The following is a 24,680-nucleotide window of genomic DNA, read 5'->3' as shown; positions in this document are numbered from 1 at the left end:
ATAACGCATGCCAATCCCATCTAATGTGTTATTAGATGGGAAATGTGCTATAGGTCTATGGAGGCGTGAAAGCTGCTGATAAAAGACACACTTCAAAGTGAGCCAAAAAAAAAGAGTAAGATGAGGAGAGGAAAAAAATTAAACAGTGAAGCTTGGCACAGAGCTGTCACTCAGTCATTGTTGTCCGTGCCGAGCAGAGCCTCACGCCTTCCTGCAAGTCCACCCGAATCAATTTTCAGCTCATGTTTTGGTAGATTTAATCTGTCACATAACCTTGAAATTGGAAGTGAAGCACCATCACTCAAAACCTAATGTTTATCAAGAGGTTCTTGACCATACGCCGTCATCAAATTACTTTTTTTTTTTTTTCAAACGGCTGATTCTCGACCCTTCTGCTGTGAAGCAAAAGATGAGGGAAAAATCACACTAAAGAGAGGTGCTTTTGTATATATCTTTGCTGGCATTCATATGTAATGTAGAACATGGAGACATTGGATTCCCAGATTAGGTGACCATTGAATGAATTGAACATCAAATTGTTGAATTTTAGTTAAAATAAGGTTACATTTACCTAAATCCAGCAAATTAAATTAGAAGAGTCTATCTGGAACCTCTGAAATTATGCTTTGTTTTCCCACTGCATGATCAAATGGCAAATTACACAATTGTAAGAAAAATTAATGTCTGCACATTGGATTAGCACCCAATATTTAATTGGACATAAATGGAATACATGTATACAAGATCAGATGACAACTTGAATATGACAAGCATAAGCTGAGTCCATTAGACAGGCCTCATTGTCCAATCGGCAATGGCAACTACAGTGCCTATAAAAAGTCTTCAGGCCCATGGTAAAGTTGACTAAAAAGAGGAATAAAAAAGCATCTTTTGGAATGGATCTTAATGCCTTAATTAAAAAAATGAGGAAAATTTTCTTTGTGAATAAATAATGTATTGTAAATAAATAAATAAATAAAATACAGGGTGCATAAGATACAGGGTGCATAAGTATTCATACCCCTATGTTAAATTCCCATAGAAGCAGGCAGATTTTTATTTTTAAAGGCCAGTTATTTCATGGATCCAGGGTACTATACATCCTGATAAAGTTCCCTTGGCCTTTGGAATTAAAATAACCCCACATCATCACATACCCTTCAACATACCTAGAGATTGGGATGGTTTTATTTCAGTTAGCCTAATAGCTGGTTTGATTTGCATTGAGAGAGGATCTTATGGAAAGTACCCCATGCCAATCGTGAGATATGGTAAAGGGTATGTGATGATGTGGGGTTATTTTAATTTAACATAGCACAGGAGCAGTGTTAGAACTGGAGATGAACGTAGTAGTCCTGTTGCTGCTCACTTTAAGCGAGTCGGTCATAATGTCAGCACATTACGATATGTTGAAGTGGAGAAAGTCAGTAAATTCTCAAGGGGGGGTGACCATGTTAAAAAGGCTCCTCCAGCCTTGAAACATTTGGATTTAAATTCCATGTCCCGTCGTGGTTTAAATAAAGAATCTGACATTAAACCTTTTCTAAAATATGCTCTATTCTTTTTATTTTTGCTTCCTTTGTTCCTCATTGACTGTCTGGCACCGATGAAATGTTTGTGCTTGTTCTTCTGAGGTTGTAGGCTCATGTATTTTGTATGCCCCTGCTTTGTGAAATCAATATGACGTTGTTCTCTTAAAGGGCCATAATTTAAATGCTGGGCCAAGTGCAAAGTCTAAAGTTGCATGTAATAACTATGCAAAATCTATTCGCAAATTTAATACCCTGAGAAAGATCCTAATCACAAACATCGGTGGGTCAGCTATAGAGGTGTGCACGGATCGTCGAATAATCGGTTAACCATCCAAGGTATGCTAAATAGGTTATTCTAAAACACACAGAATCAGCATAGCATAGCATAGCATAGCATAGAAGTCATTATAGAAGTTCTGCTATGTCACTGTGCAAATGTCACTGTTAATTAAGATAGAATCTTGCAGTCGCAATAAACAATTGATCTGAGACTTTTTTCTGTTTCTTTGTTCTGTTTATGTAATGTATTTGTGAGGGTAGCCTACACAATGCAGAGAAATAAGCAGGAAAGAAAAGGGAGAGCACACCATGCGGGAAAGACCAGACGCTATCCACATTATACCCTTGATAATGCACCTTCGAAATATTAGTCTTGGCAACAGGAATAACCAAATAATATCTGAATAAAACTGTCGGTTATTCGAATATTTTTAATTTGTAAGCACAACCCTAGTCAGCTAAAGGCTGTGCCATGCCACATCATGCACAAGAACTTTGTTTATAGACTGACTTTGCACTTTGCCCAGCATTGAAATTAGGGCACAAAGAATTCTTTTTAGATGGGGGATCACCAGACTGGTCTGGAGACATTGATCACTGTGATTGGACAATGTGGACTGCCTAGTGGACTCGGCTGACGCTAGTCACGTTCATGTGGTCAGCTGATGTCATGTATAGTCTGCATATATCATTCTGTCAAACATGTTAACCATTTGCTTGAAGAAGACCTTGTTGGGTCGAATAGTTGCCGTTTTTTTTAAACCAGTTAAATATTGGGAAGTAGTCCAGCCTATTTGTATTGTTTTTTCAGCATACTGCATACATTTGTACTGCACTGGCCTCAAAATAGGTGGGATGTGCACACACTTACTCTGCTAAATTACATTATTTTGCCAGCTTGATTGAAAAATAATACTGTATTAAAGTATTACCATTTCAAATAACTTCAACTAGATACTTTCAGAGCAAAAAGTACATAGGTGGAGAGGGAAATCGTGGCCTTTGCAACGCCAGAGCTATGTATGTTGAACTTTGCCCAAATTTACATTTGCATGACAGGATCCTTGTGAATTGGAGTTCTATAAAGAGGCCTTCAGCTGCAGCGCTGACCCAGCTACAGGCAACCTCCCCAGTGGGATGTCAGTTATTTGACTGCAAGTGAATGGATATATCTGTAAGTACAACACAGCCTTGTTTCTGAAGCACAGCTGATTAAAGCCAAGGTATCTGGAAGCTCCCGTGGGCACAGGCTTGATGATTCACAGCCGCTGTTTGACTTTGAAAATGGCCTGGTGGGATTCATTCACAGGGTAAGCATTGTGTTTTATTGAGTAGTTGTGGCATTTCTGGCTATCTGCGTCAAATGACTGTGGACATAGATGCGATAGGATCAAGAAGAAAACCACTAGACACAATATAGAATTTTTTCTTGATTGTTCCAAGGGCAGACATAGTTTTTCCTTCTCAGAGCAAGAGTAAAGGGTTTTCCCTTATGTGCCAATCCATGACACTTCAGCAAGTTCTTGGTATGCATGAATGATGATAGGGATTCTTTTTGAAAATGTGTTACTTATTATTTCCTGTTTTTTATTTGCTGTTCTTTTCCACCACCTACAATCAGACTTGTCCAGGCTGGCTGGATGGCTGGTTGGTAGGTAGATTTCTGTAATATGATAAAGGAAGTGTGTGTGTTTGTATGCACTGGGGAGTTTGTGCCTTTGACTGTGGTTTGAAGGCATGTGTGTGTGTGGGGAAAATTATGGAACATTTGGTATTTTCCTGACAAAAAAAGTCCACTAACTAAAACTTCCAATCCATTCTACCTAGGGTATTCTAAACAGATTTTGTCTATTTTGTCATACAAAGCCTGTCTTGTCGAAAAGTTCGTATAGCTCATTCTGTTTTGGTTTCTCTCTGTTCCCTCACAAGATCCTCAGGCAGTAAATCTCCTCCTCTTCCTCACCATACCAAACAGACAACGAAAGAGTGGATTGCCACAAAACACAAGAGACTGAGCGAGGAAAAAATGCAGCTCACTTCCTGTCAGGGCTTGGCTTGTCAGAGGTAGAGAACAGCTGTGATTGGCTGCACAAGCGTGTTCTACTTCCTTTAAAAACAAAAACAGACGGGCTGTGCTGGTAGGCCAAAGCCCGTTGAAACAGGCTGAAGTAAAATCAGCTGACAGAGTTGCTACAAAGGGACTACAAACGGACAGAAAGCAAACCTGTTATAAGAAGAAAGAGAAAGGATTTTTATGGAAATGGACCACTGAATGGAATCTGGCTCCCAAAAGATCCACGGACAAGGAAACAGAGGCAGAATTCCTCAGGAAAGAAAACTGCACAAGCTGTCTGGGTTTGGATGTGTTTAAAATCATAGTTACTGGGAAGAGAAGCTCATGCCCAACTGTGGGAGTGGGTTCATTTGTTTATGTTTGCGACATACTTCAGACTTCAAACTGAGCAGAACAAATTTGAATTATGGACAATGGATATGCGGTTCTTTCAGAAGACTGCTGTTCAGACACTTGCAAAGTTACAGTCACCGGTAAGTCTGACACCTATCATCTTATTCAAATGCAACTGGATCAAAGGACAGGAATTAACTTGAGTGGAAAAAGATTTCGTTTTTTATATACATAATCCTTAGATAGTAACCCTGGGCAAAGTAAATAAGATTATAAAAACCCTCATTGGAATCTGTGTCTAACCAATGCTCGTTTAGAGGAAGGAAGAGGTATGTAGAAGTGGAGATATCTGCTGACTGGTGATGTTAGCAATGATAAGCAGAAGTCAGTAATGTCATTTCTGACTCCCGTCACAGAGAGCTAGACAAGTCAAATGACTGATGAGAAATTGTTTGAATTTTGCTGAAACACAACAAACATTTCAGGCTAAAAATGATTCCCACAAGTGTATATCTAAATAATTTCCATGAAGGACATGCCTATGTATCTGACCTCTGTGTTGTATGAAGCCCTGCCATAACCATATGCTGCAACTTCAACTGCAACTAACTCCAAAAAACTCCAAGTTGCATACCTAGCACATTGTTTTCTCCTCTGTTTGAATTGTTAGAGCACAGTAATAACAAGGTCATGGGATCAATGTACAGGCAGTCATAGCTTGAATAGCTTTGTCCCTCTTTACACAGAGACTTACCACATTAGGAAGATCTAAAAGGTCACTGCTTGAGCAATGGGGAACATGCTTCATTGGGCCCTGTTTGTACACCAACAGCGTAGCTATATTGAACCACAACACTTGACATTGGTGTCTTATGGAAGTCGATCAGAAAACATTAGTCTCAAAGTGGACATCAGTGGAAAATGGTCTGCATGGGGTTGTGTAAATTTGCATGGCAGAAACATGTGAGGCAACAGCAGTTTAACTAGCTCAGCAAAAATCCACTTGTCTAGCCAGCTTTAAGTCTGTGAGTGGGTGGTTGAAAAGTGAATTTTGAGATGTATTAACTTATTAACACTCATTGCGTCATTGCTCTTGCAAGTAGGCCTAGGCTATAACATGACTTGTAGCACTTTTAAACACAGCTCCATTTTGTGCAGTGCAATATTTAATGGACATTCTTTTATAGTTGCCGGGCGGCTGAACATCATTTCAAAATGTCTCAACAATATAAAGGGGAAAACTGTCCTTTCATTTATCAGCTTGGTAAAATATCAGACTTCTTACTGAATGCTTAAAATCAGACACAAGCAAAGTCAGCAAAATATGTTATTTACTATTTCAGCTGAATAAAGTAGAGAAAGGAATTCCGCTAAGGGCACCCAAATGCCCAGGAGCAGCCCTGCGGTATGCAATTTCTATATTTTTGTAATAGAGTAAAATATGACTTAGAACTTGAATGCACAGATGGCTTTGTTACGTTGTGTTTATCAGAAAAGCTTTTTAGAATGCCATGTTTTGAGCAGAACACCAAATATATGCCTAAAGCCCAATTCACACCAAAGATTTGTGACGAGACGAAACAGAAGAGTACAACTTTTGCTTACTCTACCCACCTCTGCCTGATATTATGTTCTTCTGCAGTTTAAGTAAGATAAACTCAATCTTTAACCACAAAATGACATCCGCGGCATCAATAAATTAAGAACCCAAATACATACAGCCACACTCATTCAGGACATAATGAAGCACACTCGTATAAAATCAAATTATGAGCATAAAGGATGATGTCAGATTGTACGATGCAAAGACAGACACACATTTTATCGATCTATTTCTGAAGAAACCGAATGATTGTATTTTCTGACAATACTATGTTGGGGTTATTGGCTGTGTTCTGTAACTTAAACTCTTATTTGCTGCACTGGCCCCGAAATCTTATGCATGCAGGTGAATGTTGCTCTCTTTGAGCATCAGACTGACTCATGGTGTTGTATCAGTGATCCATAAATTTCAAATCAGCCCTGAAACAATCTGTCTGCCTGCAGTGAAGCTTAAGAATCGGTCCATTCCAGTCAGCTTCGCTCTTCATTCCTGGGTCTTCACCCAGATTGCACTGACAGTTTTGAAGGTGTGAAATGCACTGGATAGCAACACAATGTGATTAATGACGACACCCATAGTGTGTCATTAGTTTGGTTATATTGTATTTGCTACAGAAGTCTTTTATTCTATTTATTTGTTTTCCTAGCACCAATTCAATGCCCATCTGTTCAAATTTGTTTTCATTAATCTGATTTAGAAGACCTGTATATGATTAACTGGGGCACCTGACTTTTTCAGCTCTATTGTTTGTGGGTTGCAGGGTTTGTCTGTTTCAGTTTCATTATGACTAAATGTGTTTTCTTGGCAAGGGTGGTGGAACATTCCATATGAGGATGTTGATTTAGTGTGGATCAGCTTGTCTCCCTTAGAGGTTAACACAAAACTACAAACATATCTGTGACTGTGTGGAATGAGCTGTCATTTTTTTGTACCTACTGAAAAAATTGCTATGATTGTAAGAATAACATCTCGATGGAATATACACAAATGGTGCACTTATTATGTGGACAGAGGAGTGATTTTAAAAGAATGACATTGTGTTTTGCACTTTTTGTAGGGTGATAATCAATGGCTTCCTCATAGGACAATATCAGTTGCCATGGTGACACTTGATATCATTCACCCTCGGTTATTAGTGGGTTTAGTGAAGTCACCTCTGATGTGAATCACATAGTATCTTCTCATCAATCTTGAAATAGCATTCAAATATTACTTTTATGTATAATTCAGTTTCTGACTGTAGCGTTTATGAAGTGCTATAACTTTACAAATGTCTGTGCACTATCTCGATCACCCTCACAAGGCAGACGCAGAATGGCTGGAGGTCTAAAACATTTAGAAGTTGGCCTGAGCAAACTCTGGTCCTGGCACTGCTAGAGCACGTTGGCTTCTCTTGTCCAACGTGCTCGACTACGATCCAAGCCATTCTGCATGCTCCGCGTATCCATTACTGGACATCGCTGAGCACAGAGATAAATTAACGAAATTGAGCCCATCAGCTCTGCGAGCCGGGGCTAAGGAGAACGCACGTAAACGTATGCCTCCCTTGCAAATTGAAAGTGCACTAATGTTTGCTAATGGATCGACCTCCGCAGCCTGTTCCGCCGGCATGCGAACAAGCTGTTTGACTCCCAGCGCGCCTTCATTTGATACTGGAGCTGACAGGACAAACATGGAGGCTCAATACACACAAAAGGTGGGGACACTGGGGGTAGGGGATAACACGGAGAGCGTGAGGGCCAGAGATAAAGGGAGATTGTTTTCCTATTGTATATGAGTTGCATGAAATGTTTGTAGCATTATCAGAGAGGCCACAGTGGTTTGGGAAGTGAGAGTGTGCAGTGCCATGATCTGGCTGGGACTCAGATCCTAGTTTGGGCGGTTCTACTGGCTGTACCATGGTCCTGTTTTTTTATTTGTCTATTTTTGTTTTGAGTGCATGTATTGGGGGTTGGGGCGTCGTTTTCTGCCAGATGGCTGTCACACAAGCAATTCTTCACACAGACCAGGCTAATTCCCCATTATTCCTCGTCTAATGGGGTCATTAACAACATCACTGATAATTAAATTTAGAGTTTCCCCAATCTGGCTGTTTTTGTTGGAGTTATTCGTGAATCAGCCATGCTCACATTGATTCAAGGCCTGTTCATGATGGTAAGCTGGTGCATATTGGTCTTCTCTCCCTTTCTCTCTCTCTGTCCCTCCATTTCTCCTCTGTCCTCTGTCGCCTCTCTGTCACTCAGTGTTCTCAAATGGAATCCATACTTGAACTGATTTAATGGCTGTCATCCCACAAGGCCTCAAAGGTGCAAAACTACCGTGCCAGGGTCACTGAAAAGACATTAGCAACATTACTGACAATAATCCAGTAAAGGATGCTCTAAAATCTAATGTTTTATTAAATATTCTGCACAATGAGGTCGATAATGTATTTTATAACAATGCCGAAAGAGAGGGAGAAGGGCCGTATTTGACTGAATTTGCATGCACAGCACATTGTAGAATAACAGAGGGCAGCCCAGAGGAATGTGAAATTGAGGAATGTAAAATTGAGCCAAACTCTGATAAGAGTGCTAGTTGTAGACGTTCACTTTTCGCGTTTGTGATCCAACTCATGTATTCAGCCTCTGAAATTCAAACATGATGTACACTTTGTTAACATAAAGAAGAACTAAGAGCCCACTTTTTTGTGTGATCAACTTGTTATTAAGAAAAGTCATGATGTGACAAAATCACATGACAAAATCTCATGACAGAAACTATATCCACATAGCCAGAGCCTTTCGAGTTATGACATCTTTAGACATGTATGGGCCAACTTTTTATTATTTATTATTTTGCTATTGCTGTTATTTAAAGTGATACTGCTTCGAGATAGATGTTGATTTCTTTAACTAATGGAAGTCCATGTTTAAGTTTAGGCATATCTACAGTAGTTGAATTTGACAACTGAATTACAATATATTCACTAACCTGTGATAAATTATTTTGTTACTAAACCCTAATTTTAACTGCTGGTGGTTATGGCTTTGGTAAACCTTTATATCTGGCTGTCATTGATCAATGTTAGACTATGTAGTTATTAATAACCCATATAAGTCCTTTACTGAACTTTTGCATTTCCTTCAGTCAATTTGTTCTCTGACTTAACCTGAGCACAATGCAAAGGGGCAGAAAATGTCCAGTAAATTTCTGGAAACGTTCCACAAACTTTCCATTGGAACACAAGGACTTCTTCTTTTAACAATTTGCAATATTCTAAGGTCGAATTAAATAGTGTTAGCTAGCTTACATTTAGCATATCTGATATATAGTGGCTAGCTAGCTACTGTACAAATGCATTTTGATTTCATATTTGCTAGTTAAACTTTAATTCCATAAATCAAATATATTTACCCCAGTAATATCAATGTATGTAGCCCTTGGGCTCAAATGCAGTAATGCGGCTGTAATAGTCTTGTTATACTGTAGTGTGCAGGATTCTAGAAATTATATAGTGTGTGATGGAAGAATGTACAGTGCATGCAGGGGTGTGGCCTCAATAGCTTGCAGGAAGTAGTGTGGTGTTAGCCTGCGGTGAACCCAGACAAACATTTGAATTTGCTCAGCAGGTCTGGAGACCCTCCCATTGAAGGTGATTTCCAAATGACCAAAAACCTAGGAGCCAATCACAACGGCTTATCTGGCTTTATATGACCGATAGAGGAATTTGCAGCGCTGTTCAACACAACCAATGGCTGCACTGATGGCGTCAGTGCTATACGATATGGACATTTAGTTTCTTTGGAACTAAGTAAACTGGTTGCGCCCCTTGGAAATTGGAAGTGAACGAGGGGTCCCCAGACCCATTCTCAAACTAAATAGAGATTCCTGAAGCGCTCTGATGCTAGCCGGGCCAGGGTGCTGTGTGCATGTGATTGAAGAATGCAGAGTGCAGTGTAGAAATTAAATTAAATTTAGCAACTCCAGTTTATTCCTGTTAATTCATGTTAATTCCTAGGGAAATCTTACAACTTTGAAAGTTCACAGAATTCTTCAACCCTAAGCACAAGTGAGAACTTTCAAATGAAAGAATTCTTTGGCTAAAAATGTTTTTTTTTTTTTATAATAAGTCATGTAATTGTCACATCAACGTATTTATTGTTGACTACTGAGATGTATAACCAAATTTGCCCTGTGTAGCCTGTGGTGGCTTATGGTGGTTTGTCATGTTTGTCACAACATTATGTAAATGTTTGATTCAGAGAATGGGTGGGGAAATTGCAATGTACCTGTTTGACCAGATGAAAGTTTGAAACATTGAAACATTGTTATAGTCGAACAGAGAGTCAAGTGAACATGCTTTCCTTTTCGTTTCTGACATTATCAAGAAGACACAGATAATGTACATGGAGTCACTTCTTCTGAGTTCTGCATGTGCTGTTAATTGTGAGTACCAAATGACGGTTTGAGTGTAAACACCAGGATTGACAGGTTATCTCGTTGCTCGTATGAATAGCCGCTTGCTGTTAGTGGACATGTAAATCCTTCCTGAAAAGTTGTCAGTGCACAGTGTACAGTCAGTGCAATGTCATTTCTGTCATGCAGTGTGTGAAAACACTAACAAATTAAATATTGACTTTTGCTGGTGAGGCATCCAGAGAAGAATCAGCTGATGTTGAAGTTCGGAAAGCCCTCATTTCTGTGAAATGCATCAAGCAAACAGGGCTGCCTTGCTTAGTGGGACATTCTGTTAGCTGGATGCTAAGAGTTGCGTAGGTGTTGCTTGCCTCACCAGAGTTTTGACATGGATTGAGTCGACTGACAGATTATTTTGGCAGACAAGTTGTGCATTTTTCATAAAAAAAAATCCAGTGTTTGCCAGGTGTGCTCCATTCAGTGCTGATTTCCAACTGAAGTTGTTTGTTTTTGTTTGCCGCGCTGTAGCATTTTATCCCCAGCGGCTGCCGGTGCGAGTGTATTTACCCCTACGGCGGCAGACAGAGAGGCCTTAGGGCTCAGCAGAAATTGATCACAGCCCAACAAGAGCGTCCTTAACGGCAGAGTGGAAAATAATGAGCCAGGGGAGATCGCTGTGGCGACATGGCTTTCGTTTATCATACCAGGCTCCAAAAACACAAAGCACCGCTGGGAGCAGAGGGACAAAACAATTCAACAGTAATCAAAGTGAATGGAGTGTGCCCTTCTCCAAAGTGAACACACTTTCACTATTAAAGCCAGTTGAATGATACATGTCTTGCCTTATATCTTTTAACACCACTGAAAGCTCCCTCTCCTTTTTATGTCAAAACATATTCTGTTCCGTATAAATTAAATGTGAGAATTAATTAACAATAAAAAAAATGATTTTTTGCCCTTGGGGTGAAAAATGAAAGGACTGCCAGTTTCATCTGTGCTTTGTTTTTCATTGTGTAAAGGAGGTGTGAACGTCGTGCTTGATGGAGTGAAAGCTTAATGATAAATGAGATGCAATTCTGGCGATTTTATCTGTACACAACTGAACTGTTAGTACGCGCCAACAGTGCATCAGCACAATAACACACCGTCTGCACTAGCCAGCCGCCCTGTCTTTGCTTTTGATAGCAGTATTGTTGCTATGTCCACATTAACTAAGACGAAGAGACAGAGAGACCAAGCGACAGGCAGATAGAGTGATAGGGAGCAGTGTATGTTGGACGATGTTGGAATACACCGTGTTTTGTGAAAGAGAGCTTGTGAATGATAGTTAGATATGTAAGGGACGTGGTGTGTGCATCTACCAGTGTGTGTGTGTGTGTGTGTGTGTGTGTGTGTGTGTGTGTGTGTGTGTGTGTGTGTGCGTGTGTGCGTGTAGCCAACACTCAGGAAAGGATATTGCATTGGCTCTCATATCCCTGGCTGATAGGTTGGAAGGCATACATATGTTTTTGCAACTGTTATTGCTTTATAAAATACACTGTTTTGGAGATAGAATTGAAATTGAGTTAAACATAACTTACACAATTCTTTCACTGCTTTCAGTTTAGACACACCCTCACCCATACACAAATGCCTGAAAGCATGCACTCAGATCAGAGATGCATACCTTACCAGACTCAGCACCAGTTAAATAAGGCTAGAGGAGACATTGTGAGGATTCTTTTGTTTCCCCTTCGTGTGAAAATGAGGCCTAGCTTGAGGCTGTATCTGGTCACTAACCAGGACATGCTTACAAAGCAATGTAGAGGTGAAAATCAAAAGCATTATCATTAACACAAGTTTTCCCCATGTTGTGTGAGTATGAAGGTATTTTTCCTGAGATGATAGGGTGCTAACGGATAAAAGCCTCTCATTTGAGTGACTACAGCTCTTGAAACAGCTGTTTTATGCCTCTTATATCACCGCCCAAGGCCACAACTCAGTTCCCTTAACTTGCGTCAACTCTGATCTATACACCTCGTCTCTAGTTTCTTAATTCAGCTTCCTCATCTCTCTCTTATTTATTTCCTTTTGCTGTATCTATTTACTTTGTCCTAGACAATAGATCACAAGTGGGATTTCAGCTTAAACCTCCTGCTTCTTAGATGGACCATAGTGTTAAAGGAGAAAACAGATGTTAAAGGGGAACATAGAAGTAGGGTATCAATTGTATGTTCCTCTGTTTCTCTCTCAACAAGCTTACTATTTGTCAGAAAATGGTGCAAACATGTTGATCGTTGTTTTCCCAAGATTATGTCCACACACTAAAGATATTTAGTTCACTGTCATAGAGGAGTAAGTGAAGCTGAAAAGATTAAAGGTTAATAAGCTACAATCAGAGAATTTTGATGTATTACCCTTAAAAATGACAAACCGATTAATCGATAATCAAAATAGTTGGCGATTAATTTAATAGTCAACAACTAATCGATTAATCGATTAATTGTTGCAGCCCTAGTCGAGACACATATTCACAATAAAGTGTATTTAACCAGCCCATGACGGGAAATATCTGTAATCTAAACCTAATTATGAAATCACATCTAGGTCTCCTGGGCTATCAAAGATCCCTCTTTGAGGACTGAAGTTTTCTTATGGGTTATCCTCTCTTATGTACATCTCCTCTTTTCACTACTTTGACCCTCTTCACTCTCTTTCCCCCTCCAGTCTCTTCTGGACCCCCTCCACCCCTTCTCTCTACTGTCTCCTGCTCTGCCTCACCCCTTTTCCCTGCCATACTGACGGAGCAGTCCTCCAAGGGATGCTTACTACAGATTTCGGACTTCAAAGCCCTTGCTTTTTGAGCAGCTAAGTGGACAGTTGTGTGTCTTTTTTGTTCTTTTCAAACACTGGAACAACAGTAGATGAATCAAACGCATTCAGATACCACGGGAGAGGAGAAGAAAAGAGAGAGAAAGACAGGGAGGACTGACTGGCCCCTACAGGGGCAGCGGAGGCCTGAGCCGCGGCCAAGCTCTCGAGGCTGAAGAGTATCACTCCCTCCCCACGCCCCCCTCTCTCTCACTCTCCCTTTATGTCCGTCGGTCGACGCCGGTCCTCAGGGGCTGAGGATTCCCTTCAAGTGCACTTTTCTGAAGCGTCCGTCTTCTTCAGGTGCAACGCTCTCTGTGTTTTGTCAGTTTAGGGAGTTTTGTGAGTTTTTTTTTAAATCAGTTGAGTTGAGTTATGTAAACAGTTGTTTTTGTTGCTGTTGTTTTGGGGAATCAATCTCTTTGCAAGCCAAATGTTGCCTGTCAATTCCAGAGACAAGTCCCTGCCTCTCCTTTGTTTTCCTCTTGTTTTCCTCCTCTTTTTCTTTTCTCTCCATTCTCTATTTTTCTTTCTTTGTCTTTTTCTTTTTCATTTTTCCTTTCTCTCTTTCTTTCTTTCTTTCTTTCTTTCTTTCTTTCTTTCTTTCTTTCTTTCTTTCTCTCTTTCTTTCTTTCTTTCTTCTAGACATTTTCTCTCTCTCCTTTCCATCTCTCCAATCTGCATGTGTTGCCTTGTAAAGTGCTGACTGCACAGCTTGTTCCTTTGCTCCTTGCTTTAATTGACTCGCAGGTGGAGAGATCAGCTCACACCTGCCAAAGTGCCGCGAGAGGGGATGTGGAGATCTGAGGGGCCAGCCTGAGACATAACTTGGGGGTGATGAAGGCGGCTGTGTGCAGGGGAAAGAAATTGATGGTGGGGTTTGGTTTAGAGCTACAGATGGGATGGCTCCCAATTGCCAGAGGAGACACGAGGCCAACAGAAGTTCTGCTGAACAACAGAAAAACTCACTTTTTTAAGAGAAAAGAAAAAGTTTTCTTTTCCCATTTGTAAACAAAGGCAGTAACAGAGGAGCTGATGGTCTTGATATTACGGAGTGTTTGGACGTTTCACTGTGAAATTCTTAAAACAACGATTCATCAACTAAAACAGCTCTAGCCCATATAATATGACAATTTAATAGTGTCAGGAAACAGCCCTGACACCGGCCTGATTTTAAAACATTGTATTCCTTACTGGATGTAGGTTATCACTTCCAAAAACACAGTCTTACCACTCAGGGGTTTTCCATAATTTCTTGCCTTGTGGTTTGTCACTTCTGAGTAATGGGCCAAAGGTGCCGTTCCTGTGCCACGTTCTCTGTAACAGCGTCTGGGTGGCCCTTACCAACTGCCATGACCTGGAATAACCAACATCTGTGTGCCTTCCCTTCTAATCTCAGTAAAGTGTCTCTCTCATTTTCTTCAGTAGAAATCCTGTATTTTTTAAAGAAGTTTTTGTCACAGTGTCAACAGTGAACTCAGGGAGGCGTTCTCTGCATCCTTTAAATGTAAACACTTCTGTGCAAACACAGAAAGAGAGAGCGGGGTGGGGCGGGGGGGATCAAACATACAGGACCTCCTCAAGGTGAGACAAAGACACAAACCTAAAAGGATGAAGGGACATGACCACACACATAAACATGGAAAAGAAGACACATTAAGACACAATGAAGACACATTAAGGCATGTGTGTCTCATTGAGGTATGGGGACATGTGCTGGGACTTGCAGAGAGGAAGTTCACTAATGAGGTCAGGGGAGAGAGGTGAGCTGCTTCACAATGGAATGTGTAAAAAAAAATTCAACAGCTGGGCCATACAGGAAGCATCACGCTTATCCTCCAAGTTGTTGCTTTTGGCACACAACATCATTCACACACACACACACACACATCTGTATAAGTCCCTTATTATATTCAATAGGCTTTAAGTCTCAGGGTTTGTAGTCTGTTGTGTGTTTTATGCCGGTGAGGTCACCAGCGTGTCTTTTAATGTCTCTCCAGAAGACATCTTTGCTTTCCAAGAGAGCAAGTGGTATCAGCAAGTCAAATAAATCACAGCAAAGTTGAACTGGCAGATCAATTTTATTTTTAATTGTTGTTTAGAACAAAGACGTATGGCGTCTGAGGCCTGTTAAAACCAAAGTACTTTAAGGCAAGTCTTGCCACTTGGGGGCCATCTTGGTAATGTCTCCGGGCAGTTATTTTGGACTAACACAGTCTTAGGGGCAGCCGTGGCCAACTGGTTAGCACTTCGGACCTGTAACTGGAGGGTTGCCGGTTTGAACCCCGACCAGTAGGCACGGCTGAAGTGCCCTTGAGCAAGGCACCTAACCCCTCACTGCTCCCCGAGCGCCGCTGTTGTTGCAGGCAGCTCACTGCGCCGGGATTAGTGTGTGCTTCACATCACTGTGTGTACACTGTGTGCTGTGTGTGTTTCACTAATTCACGGATTGGGATAAATGCAGAGACTAAATTTCCCTCACAGGATCAAAAGAGTATATATGCTTATATATACTTATACTTAACAAGATGAGGCTCCTATTCAAATTAATAGGGAGGCATACGTAGCCCCAAATAGGGAGGTCATATTGACATAAGAAGTACATTAGGGGTGTTTAAATTTGAATTCAGTGGTAAACATATCTCATCCCAATAAGGCTAAAAAGATCTCTATGAATCTAAAGAATCTTTATGTTAACTTGCTCGTTGTGCATGCACCAACATTCGTGGCATTGCTATTACCAAGGTGACAGTGAAGTAAACAGAAGGTGAATAGTCAGTCATGCCATTCACAACAATGCGGATGGTTACTTACATTACAGGAAGGGGTGGGATATGTGAAGCAGACAACTGCCATCTTGGCCTTATAAACTGTGTGTGGGATTCTTCTTTGAGTGCTGTGTCTCTTCTAAAGTCTATGACTAAACCGCTAGCATGAATGAATTGGTATCAATCAAGTATCAGATGATTTAATTGTGTGTATGCTTATATTCTAAAAGTCTTGCATGTGTTTGTGTGGGTATGTCTGTATGCATTCACATGTGAATTAAACTCGTGTGAAAATACATGTGGTCATGCACTATACTGTGGTTGGATTCTCAGATAGGCTTTCTGACATACACAAATCAGAGGGGCTATATTTTCCCCCAAAAGCAGTATGTGTTCAATTCAGACCCCAACCCAGTGCTGTGCACTCCGGCCTAGACAATAAACAGGTACTATTCATTAGCAGTGAATGTGGAAACCTATATACAGCATGTGCTTGAGTTTGCGTGTTTTGGTGCAAAAATGTTATATTTAAAGCAGGCTGGTGTGCAATTACCATGCTTGTGAGTCTATTCATTAGCACTTATGTGCTTGTGCTCATTAGCACCTATGTGTTCATTAACGTCTGTGAGTGTGAATGTCCGTGTGTATGCCTGTCTGTGTGTGTTCAGTTACTGTGTGTGTGTGTGTTGGCTGTTTAATTTGTGTGAGTGTGTGTGTGGGCGTGCTCGCTGATGGGGGTAATGAGTGGACCTGTGCTGGCTTAACACAGAGGCTGATGGGGACTGACAGTATTTAACATAATTAAGAAAAGCTTCAGTCACAGTAGCATTAAATAAACACCTTGTGAAATGAACGGGGATCTGATTAGAGGGAGCGAGAGCGAAGATGGGAGAGAGAGAGAAGGAGGAAGGGTCATCTTGCAGTCACGGGATGTGCGTGTGAAGCTCCTCATTACCGCGCAGCTTGAGTCGACTCCACACTGCCTCCATCTCACAGCGCTGGGCATGTGCACACACACACACACACACACACACACACACACACACACACACATGCACGTGCACACAGACACAGTAAAATACTAGTAAAGAGAAACATATTTACCTATCTCCAAGAATGCTCATGAATGTGTCTGTTCACAGAAGATTTCCTACAAATTGTAAAGATACATCCACATAAATTATACTTAATTGTAGTTATTCACCTTAGGTTGAGACACCTGCTGATATTAAATGTTTATATCTTATCTTTTGCCCTCATATTGGCTTATAATTATACATGCTCATGTATTGACACTATTGACACTATTTGTGATATTTACTTTATGACACGTTCATGACAGTGTCATGTCATATCTTATGTAGATACCTTCAAGTAAAGTGTTACCATATTTACCAGTATCCAGTCAGTGACCTAAAACAGATTGGTCACACACAGCAATCAAGGATGCTCACGGTAGAAATGGTCTGATGCAAGGTAACTTGGAAGGAGCAGCATGGAGCTAGCATGGAGGTAGAGCTATACCCCCCCCCCCCACCGCCCCATGTGAAGGCCTGTGAGTGGGTTGTATCCCACCCTCTGATTTAATGGGCTCAATGCTCTCTCAGGCTGGAAGCCCTAATAATCTTACTTGCTGTTCAATCTCCCTCATTGGATTGCCTTCTAATGGTGTGTGATTATGACCATATGGTATCCTCAGCCTCCCTCCCACCAATCCCCTCTCCACTGATAAAGACACACGCTTTAAGGAAGGCATTATAATGTTTGGTAATGTGACTGTGTGCTTAGGGTGGTGTGTGGTGGACTAAATGTGCCGCTAGTCATTGTGTGTGTAGTCTTTGTGTATATTTATCTGTCTGTGTTTTGAGGATGGTTTTTGAAAGGAGTTTTGTTTTGAAATTGCATACTGCCAGCAATTTCTAGTGAGCAATGTATAGGCCATTCTCTGAAGCTCCAGTGATGTCAATGACAACTTGCATATCAAAATAACATTAAATAAATAAAGTCAATAAAATATACATTTTAAAGTATTAGGCAGTAATCTTAGTGCATAAACCCCCCAAACACCTGTCTTGAATGGCAAAAATCAGAAGTATTTGCAGCACATCACAGGATCTATGTGGCCCTCTGTTCCTTACCAATGAAATCAACGTTCGAGATAAAATGATGAAGCATTTCCATAATGGGGAAAAAAGAAATGTTAACAGAGTACCCTGTGTTTAGTCCAGACAGGCTGAATATGGGAACTGTAAACATTTAAGCCCCTGACTCTGAGTAACATTACTTTCTTCACAAACCAACTTCAGATTGACAATGTAAATAAGTGAAAACAGAATGTCTTACCTAAAATGTCTTATTACAGGAAGAGGGGAGAGAAGTAGTCTTGCGATTGGCTAGGTGCAGCTGAAATATCCCACTTTCTGAGAATTGATGCTTGATTTATGTTCTCTCTAGTGAGTGTTTGATTAATTTTGGGGTTCAATGGATGCAATATTTACAAAAACAAAATTTACCCCCCCCCCTCCCATTTTCAGGCACATACAGTAGGTGTTAATGGTTGATTAAGTGTTCATTAGAGGTCGTCTACTGCCTGATGTAATTGCCAAGTTTTTGGCCCCTTCATAGCTGGTTAATTTGCCTCTTGTTTATGTCGCGTCACGTCTGCAGCGCGTCTGTAATGTTCTCTCCCCATTTCTCTCATTTGGCGGCACCCTGAAATAAGCGACGCGTGCATTAATGTCTCGACAAAAACTGATCTCGTCAATTGCTGTTAGGTGTGACAAAATGACAAATTGACAAGGTAATAAGTAGCTTGCACAAGGGAGAAAGGCTTCAAAGATTTACGCCCAACGCTCCCCACTCTGTGCAGTATAATCAAATAATTGCCTGACGCATGGCTAATGTCTGGCTCATTTGTCATTTTGCCGACCGTTAACTCTTTAATAGAAATGGTGTTGGTACATTGTTTCAGGGTTTGTTCAAATGTAGGAAATTGCGGTGGCTGCTATTTTTTTTATATACATATATATATATATGCGTTGTAATATTTCAAATAGTCAGACACCATTTAACGTTTGGCGAATTGCCATTCGCCAGTTCCATCACACACAGTAGTTCTCTGGACATGTAGGTCTGCTGTTGAACTTTAAGATACAATTTCAATCAGCTGCAAATGAAGGTATTCAGAATCAAGGAAGAAAACTGTCAGCTCAATCAGTTCCTTTGTGGGCTGAGTCAGAGGGAAAACCCCAAATCACACGTTTGCTTGGCAAGGCTCGGTTCCCATCAGTCTTGTCTCATGTTTGTGCAGCTATTGATGGTGATTAGATGTGCTGTGTAACTTTGTATAACTCTCAGGTTTCCTCAAAACTTAATACTCATTGCTCAACTCCACACAACCTACCCAAAATACTATCTTATCTACAAAAAATATGATGTCTAAGCCTCATGCTCAAGTATTGGTACAGCGCAGTGTCTTTGATTTGGCTCCTGTTCCAGAATTCGGTTTTATGTAAATTATTAATTATAAATTAAAGGTTGTATCAGCTATGGTGGGATAACGTCACTTCTGTTGATGTTCAAACAAAACAGAGAGCTAGCTTGCTACTCCCTCCCCCTCCCTCCCGTGCAATTGAAACTCTCCTAAACGCGCATCTCGTCGTTTATTGGTTGGAACACTTTATTTTGCCTTTGAGTGGTTGGCAACACTTGTTGGTAGCAATTGTTTTTGTGTACAGATCTCGGAGCCTAGGCTGCCTACAGAGACACATTGTTTTTGATGCCCTGCTTATGGGGCAGGCAGCTAGCGGCTCGTTAGGAAAGATTAGATGAATGTGATCATGTTTGGGCCTTTTTTGGGCCTGAAATCGCTGATACATTTAAATTAAGACACTGCTTGGTCAATATTTGCTGTACTGCATGAAGTGTTAATAATGTGTATCGTTAATCTGGTTGCCTGTCTCTTATCCCTTTCAGATGGGCGCGAGTGTTTCATCTGTCGGGATGGGGAGGCAACCGAACCCCTGAGGACCTTCTGTGACTGTAAGACTCTTCTGGCCCATCACAGCTGCCTACTCACCTGGATTAGCAAGGTAACCACCACCAACAAACAGCTCCTGTTGTCAGTAATGAGCTTGAAAACTAGTGGAGTTGTGGATGGCTTTAGTATGTGTATGGAAGTTGATATTTTTTATAATTTGATAATTTAAAGTGTTTTGTAAAGTCATATTTCTTCAGACAATATGTACACATCTTCTAAAGCACTGTGATTTATTATCTTTTGGCAGAGACAAAGCCATTTACCTAACTGCTTCTAATACCTCTATACATACGGTAATTCCAGCAATCTGTTCAAATATTTGCAACATATCTGGATTTTCATGAACAAAGACATTAAAAAACATAGATAAGCGCACGTTGCTGAGGTGGAATGTTGCCAGTTTTCTTTCTGTCAAAAATCTGTCTCTGATCTATTTCAAGGCCTGACGTCACCAGTGTATGAGGTGAAAGGAAGAGTGGGGTGGGCATGGGGGCGCGGGGCAAGACCCTATTAGGTGGCTGGCACAGTGATGAATACTCTCTCACTGATGTGCATTATTGTGGCATAGCTATCAATAGGCGATCAATGATGAACCACTCCCGACCAGACCACACACAAACTTCACTTTTTTGGTTTTAATTAAAGAGACAGTGGTGGCACAACAAACAAGCTTCCTCTGTGATGGAGCACAGTTTGCACAAATCTCAAAACATTGGTAGCTTTTCAGTGCACTCTCTTTTAACATACAAAACCAAATTCAAATATTTTTCTGAAGCTGTTTGGACGGTAGGGACAAATGCTATGGGAGGAAATATTTGCAAAACCACTGTGTCTTGGATTGTGGGTGGAATTCAGTGGTTTCATTGAGCCCTTTGCCTTTGGGGTGTTTTGCTGCAGTAGAAACTCTTGTTTTTGCTGTGGCTACCCCGTAAACTCAGTCTCCCAGCATGCTGTCTTGCTTACTACTTACCACACACAAACACACACACACACACACACACACACACAAGCACACACACATACACAGGCATGACAGTTGCCCGTCGTTGGTTGTTTTGTTGTTGCGAGACAAAATTGACACCAAAGTGATGGTCCTCCGCCATCGCTTTCAAAGAATTCCAAAATAGAGAAACCTCAGAATCCTCAGCAAGATTATGGTGATCAAAAGGAGCCCTTTTCTGAAGTGACAACGGCTGTTGACATGTCTCCCCCCTCGGTTTATGAACAGAACGAGCAGCCAATTACCCAAGCCGCAACGGGCCCTTTTGAGCTCTCTACATCTCATTCGTTTGTCAACTTCATCAAAAAAGAAAAAAGAAATGAGGACTCTCTTTTTTATTGCATCCATCTCTGCTTAAAAAACAAGACCCAGCTAATGTATTTTTTGCTCTCCTAGCAAATGCTTTGCCTTCAAGTATATGCCTTTGGCTCTTGACTTTCATTGCTGTGTTGATGATTGGAGTCGAGAACAGTTGATGGTCGATGATGTGGGGTCCTGCTGATATGCTTAATACTGGCAGTAGAGTGGTCTCCTCACTGTAAGTTCTTTTCCATACGGTCATGGGGGGGTGAGTATCCCACAAGTGGCCAGGGAGAGCATGATAAAGCTCTCTCATTTGGCTTACACAGCTGTCAGTGTTAGGCCTCTTCTCTTAAGTGTGCGGTTACTTTCCTCCACTCTTCACTTTCTCTCTCCATCTCCTCTCTCACACACACACACCCACACACACACATACACACACACTCTCTCACACACACACACACACACACACACACACACACACACACACACACACACAATTTAGAGATGTAATACTACACACATCACAGCATAGAAACACTGTGTGTGTGTGTGTGTGTGTGTGTGTGTGCATGTGTGTGTGTCCACACATGCCATTTCCCCCCTCCTCTCTAAAGTGCTGAGGAGGAGAGGCCCTCTGACAGCGCAGAAATCGGTGATTGACCTGTCACTTCTCGTCTGATAGCCATCTCCCTGAAAAAGCAGGTCATGCGCATACGTCGAAAGTGCCTCTTAACCGCATTTTATGAAGCCAGAAAGTGTAATCCAATAATGATTGGACTCCTGAGTGCTCTGTGATGAGCGTCAAGCAGCGATAGCATGTGCCGTTACTACTCTTAAAAGCAGCTCAGACCACTGAGGGACGGAAGAAACTAAAAGAAGAAGGAAAAAAATGGAAAAAGGAAATTCCTTGTCCTTATCTAATTGGACGGAGAATGGTCACAATATAGTGTCTCTATGGCTAAACACCCAGCCTTCTTTAGAGATGAAAACAATACCACTTTTTTGCCTTAGTAAATTTGCTAATGTGTACTTCAGTTGCCCCTGCTGTGTGTTGTAACAACTTAGCCTGAGGTTATTTGCAATGACAACATCGCAAAACACAAGTTATATGCTTTGTCCCGACCTTTTTTTTATTCTGTTTTTTTTTTTATCCCAGTGCATTGCTTTCGTCCCTTTTTATCTTCATCCTCTTCTCTCTCTCTCTCTCTCTCTCTCTCTCTCTCTCTCTCTCTCTCTCTCTCTCTCTCTCTCCTGTCTCCCATCTGCTCTCCCGGAGACAAATAGCTTGGCACAAAACTAATTAGCAACCAGGAACTAGTTAAGAGATGGCCCTTTGGAAGGAAAGCGGAAAAAGCGCGAGAGAGGCCCGAAGGCCTGATTTAAATATAGGTCCAGAGTCAGTGACTGAGTGAGCCTGGGAGATCCCACCGCCTGCAGGCACCATTGCTTCCTGACCTTTGACCCTCATTACCAGACGCATGGCTCCTAGAGGGCCCGTGCCCCCGGCGAGGTACAAGGGCGTCGAAGAAAGCACGTTCTCTGGGTGCGCGCGTGTGTGTGTGTGTGTGTGTGTGTGTGTGTGTGTGTGTGTGTCTGTCTGTCTGTGTGTGTAAAGGGCTGGTTCCTACATTGGGCACCAGCAAAGCACCAGTGAAAGCCTGGTGTTTCTCAACGCTGCTTTTAGATGGAGGCGGGGTTGAGGGTGGCCAGGACAGGACAGGAGTAGGACGGCCAGGGCATCTGGGGGTTTGTTTGAGAAACTACAGAGCAAGGACAATAGTGTGTGTTACAGCATGCTTCCCCCATCCCCAGAAACAGAAAGGAAAAGTCCATGTCAAACCACTGCAATCACTCGCTCCATATACAAGCATATGAATATGTTTTCCATTTTGCCCTGACAAAAAAAAAGCCACCATATGGTTTCAGTCTATTGCAGCTAATGGAAATGATCTTATGTGAAAAATAATACGCTTTCCAAAATGTGTAATCCAATCCATATGTAATAAACCTCAAAGTTGCAGCGGCAAAAAAATGGATATGATTATGTTTGGCCAGATGCAAAGGGGGAGTCTTTAAAATGCTAACAACCAACTAAATTTAGCATTTTTTAAGCACAGGATGCCGAGATGTGGCCTTGGCAAAAATTACATTTCTGGAGTTTTCAAAGGCATGCTTGTTAAGATAAAATGGTTTTATACATTGGATAAAATCACAATTGCCCGCATCACCCCCTGCGGTAAGAACACCCTACAGACACAAAAGTACACACAGGAGTCATACATTTGGTTTCTGGAAGTGGTGCCAGCGTAGTGTTCTTTCATCACAACACAATCTTAGTGAATTTATGTGTGCAAGGAAGAACTGGAGTCTAGCATTAAACCCTGCATCTGTTTGAGGTCAGGGTTGCTTTCTTTTTTTCCTTGACAAGTGCAACCGCAGATTTTTTCCCCCCTGATGTTTTGCACCGTCTCTTTATGTATACACAGTAAATGCCTGTGATCATATTCTAACGTGTGCGTGCTAGATGTATTTTGCGGTTAGAACTTGCTTTAGGTTTAATGAGTTATTCGGTGTTAAGGACTGTGTTGGCCGACAGACGTAGTACGCCTCCTTCACATTTACAGTGTTAGTGATTTAAGGGGTTGTCTGAGAAACAGCTTATTAAAAAGCCCACAGAATAACTCTAGTCTTTTTTTCAGTAGAGCCATTTTAGACTTTGAGATATTTACATGCAAATATACGAATAGATAGCATATGGTATTCACAAGTACTCTTACACCTTTTGCTTAATTTAGAATGGTTGCACACATGTCTGTCTGCTTCCTAAGTGGCTTTGCTTTTGATGCCATTCTCTCTTGCTCTCTCTCTCTCCCTCTCTCTCTGTCTCTCCCTTGCCCACTCCCCCGATCTGGCCCTCATGGGTTGATAATTCTCATCATTGAAAACAGACATGCTTTCCATTCATTAGCCAAACACTTACAACAATCAGGCCACACTGCCGGGGGCCGTGGCGCTCTTGTAAAATCACATTGCTTAATAGCACTGTTCTATAATTATATGCCATTAACATCTATCAAAATGGGTGCTCCCACATGTCATGCATATAAGCGCAGGATTGGGCAAATTGTATTTCCACTGGCTGCATCCCCCACCCCCCCCTCACACCAACACACAAACACACACCACACCCTCCGCCACATACCACAACCACCATCCTGACTGTGGCACATTAAAAAGCTGGCCTGTAATTGCTCAAAATGTGACATTTTTTTTCGTGCAGGAGAGAAACTCTCAAAGGCTTTAACTTGAGCGTTTGGCTTTTCAAAGGGCTGTTGGAGCGGTGTGGACGGAGCGTGAAAATCAGTGGGGACGCCTGAGAAATGAGCACCGCTAATTGCGTCCGGTCTGTGGCTCCGTTGATTTAGCATGGGACTGTTACAACACTGGTCAGGAGTATTTATTCCCCCTTGGAGCTTTTACACCGAAAAACAATATATGCAT

The 24,680-nt window shown here is 41.4% G+C and overlaps 1 protein-coding gene across 2 annotated transcripts in view; it reads left to right on the top strand.

Annotated features, from left to right (window-relative positions):
* Positions 1 to 3,873: 3,873 nt before the first annotated feature.
* The window catches only part of LOC121678004, a 99,942-nt gene continuing 79,135 nt past the window's right edge, over positions 3,874 to 24,680 (top strand). The window contains exons 1-2 of one of the 2 annotated variants that reach the window (XM_042057166.1): positions 3,874 to 4,358; positions 19,813 to 19,928. In XM_042057166.1, coding sequence (XP_041913100.1) covers positions 4,292 to 4,358; positions 19,813 to 19,928 — 183 coding nt within the window. In that variant the 5' untranslated portion in view covers positions 3,874 to 4,291. Of the gene's footprint in view, positions 4,359 to 10,144; positions 10,250 to 19,812; positions 19,929 to 24,680 lie in introns of those variants that run through there. The other variant, XM_042057167.1, reaches the window with a different exon arrangement.

Source organism: Alosa sapidissima, chromosome 12 (genome assembly GCF_018492685.1).
Source record: "Alosa sapidissima isolate fAloSap1 chromosome 12, fAloSap1.pri, whole genome shotgun sequence".
Taxonomy (NCBI): Eukaryota; Metazoa; Chordata; class Actinopteri; order Clupeiformes; family Clupeidae; genus Alosa; species Alosa sapidissima.
The sequence above is the reverse complement of the archived record's forward strand: the minus strand, read 5'-3'. Positions and strand labels throughout refer to the sequence as shown.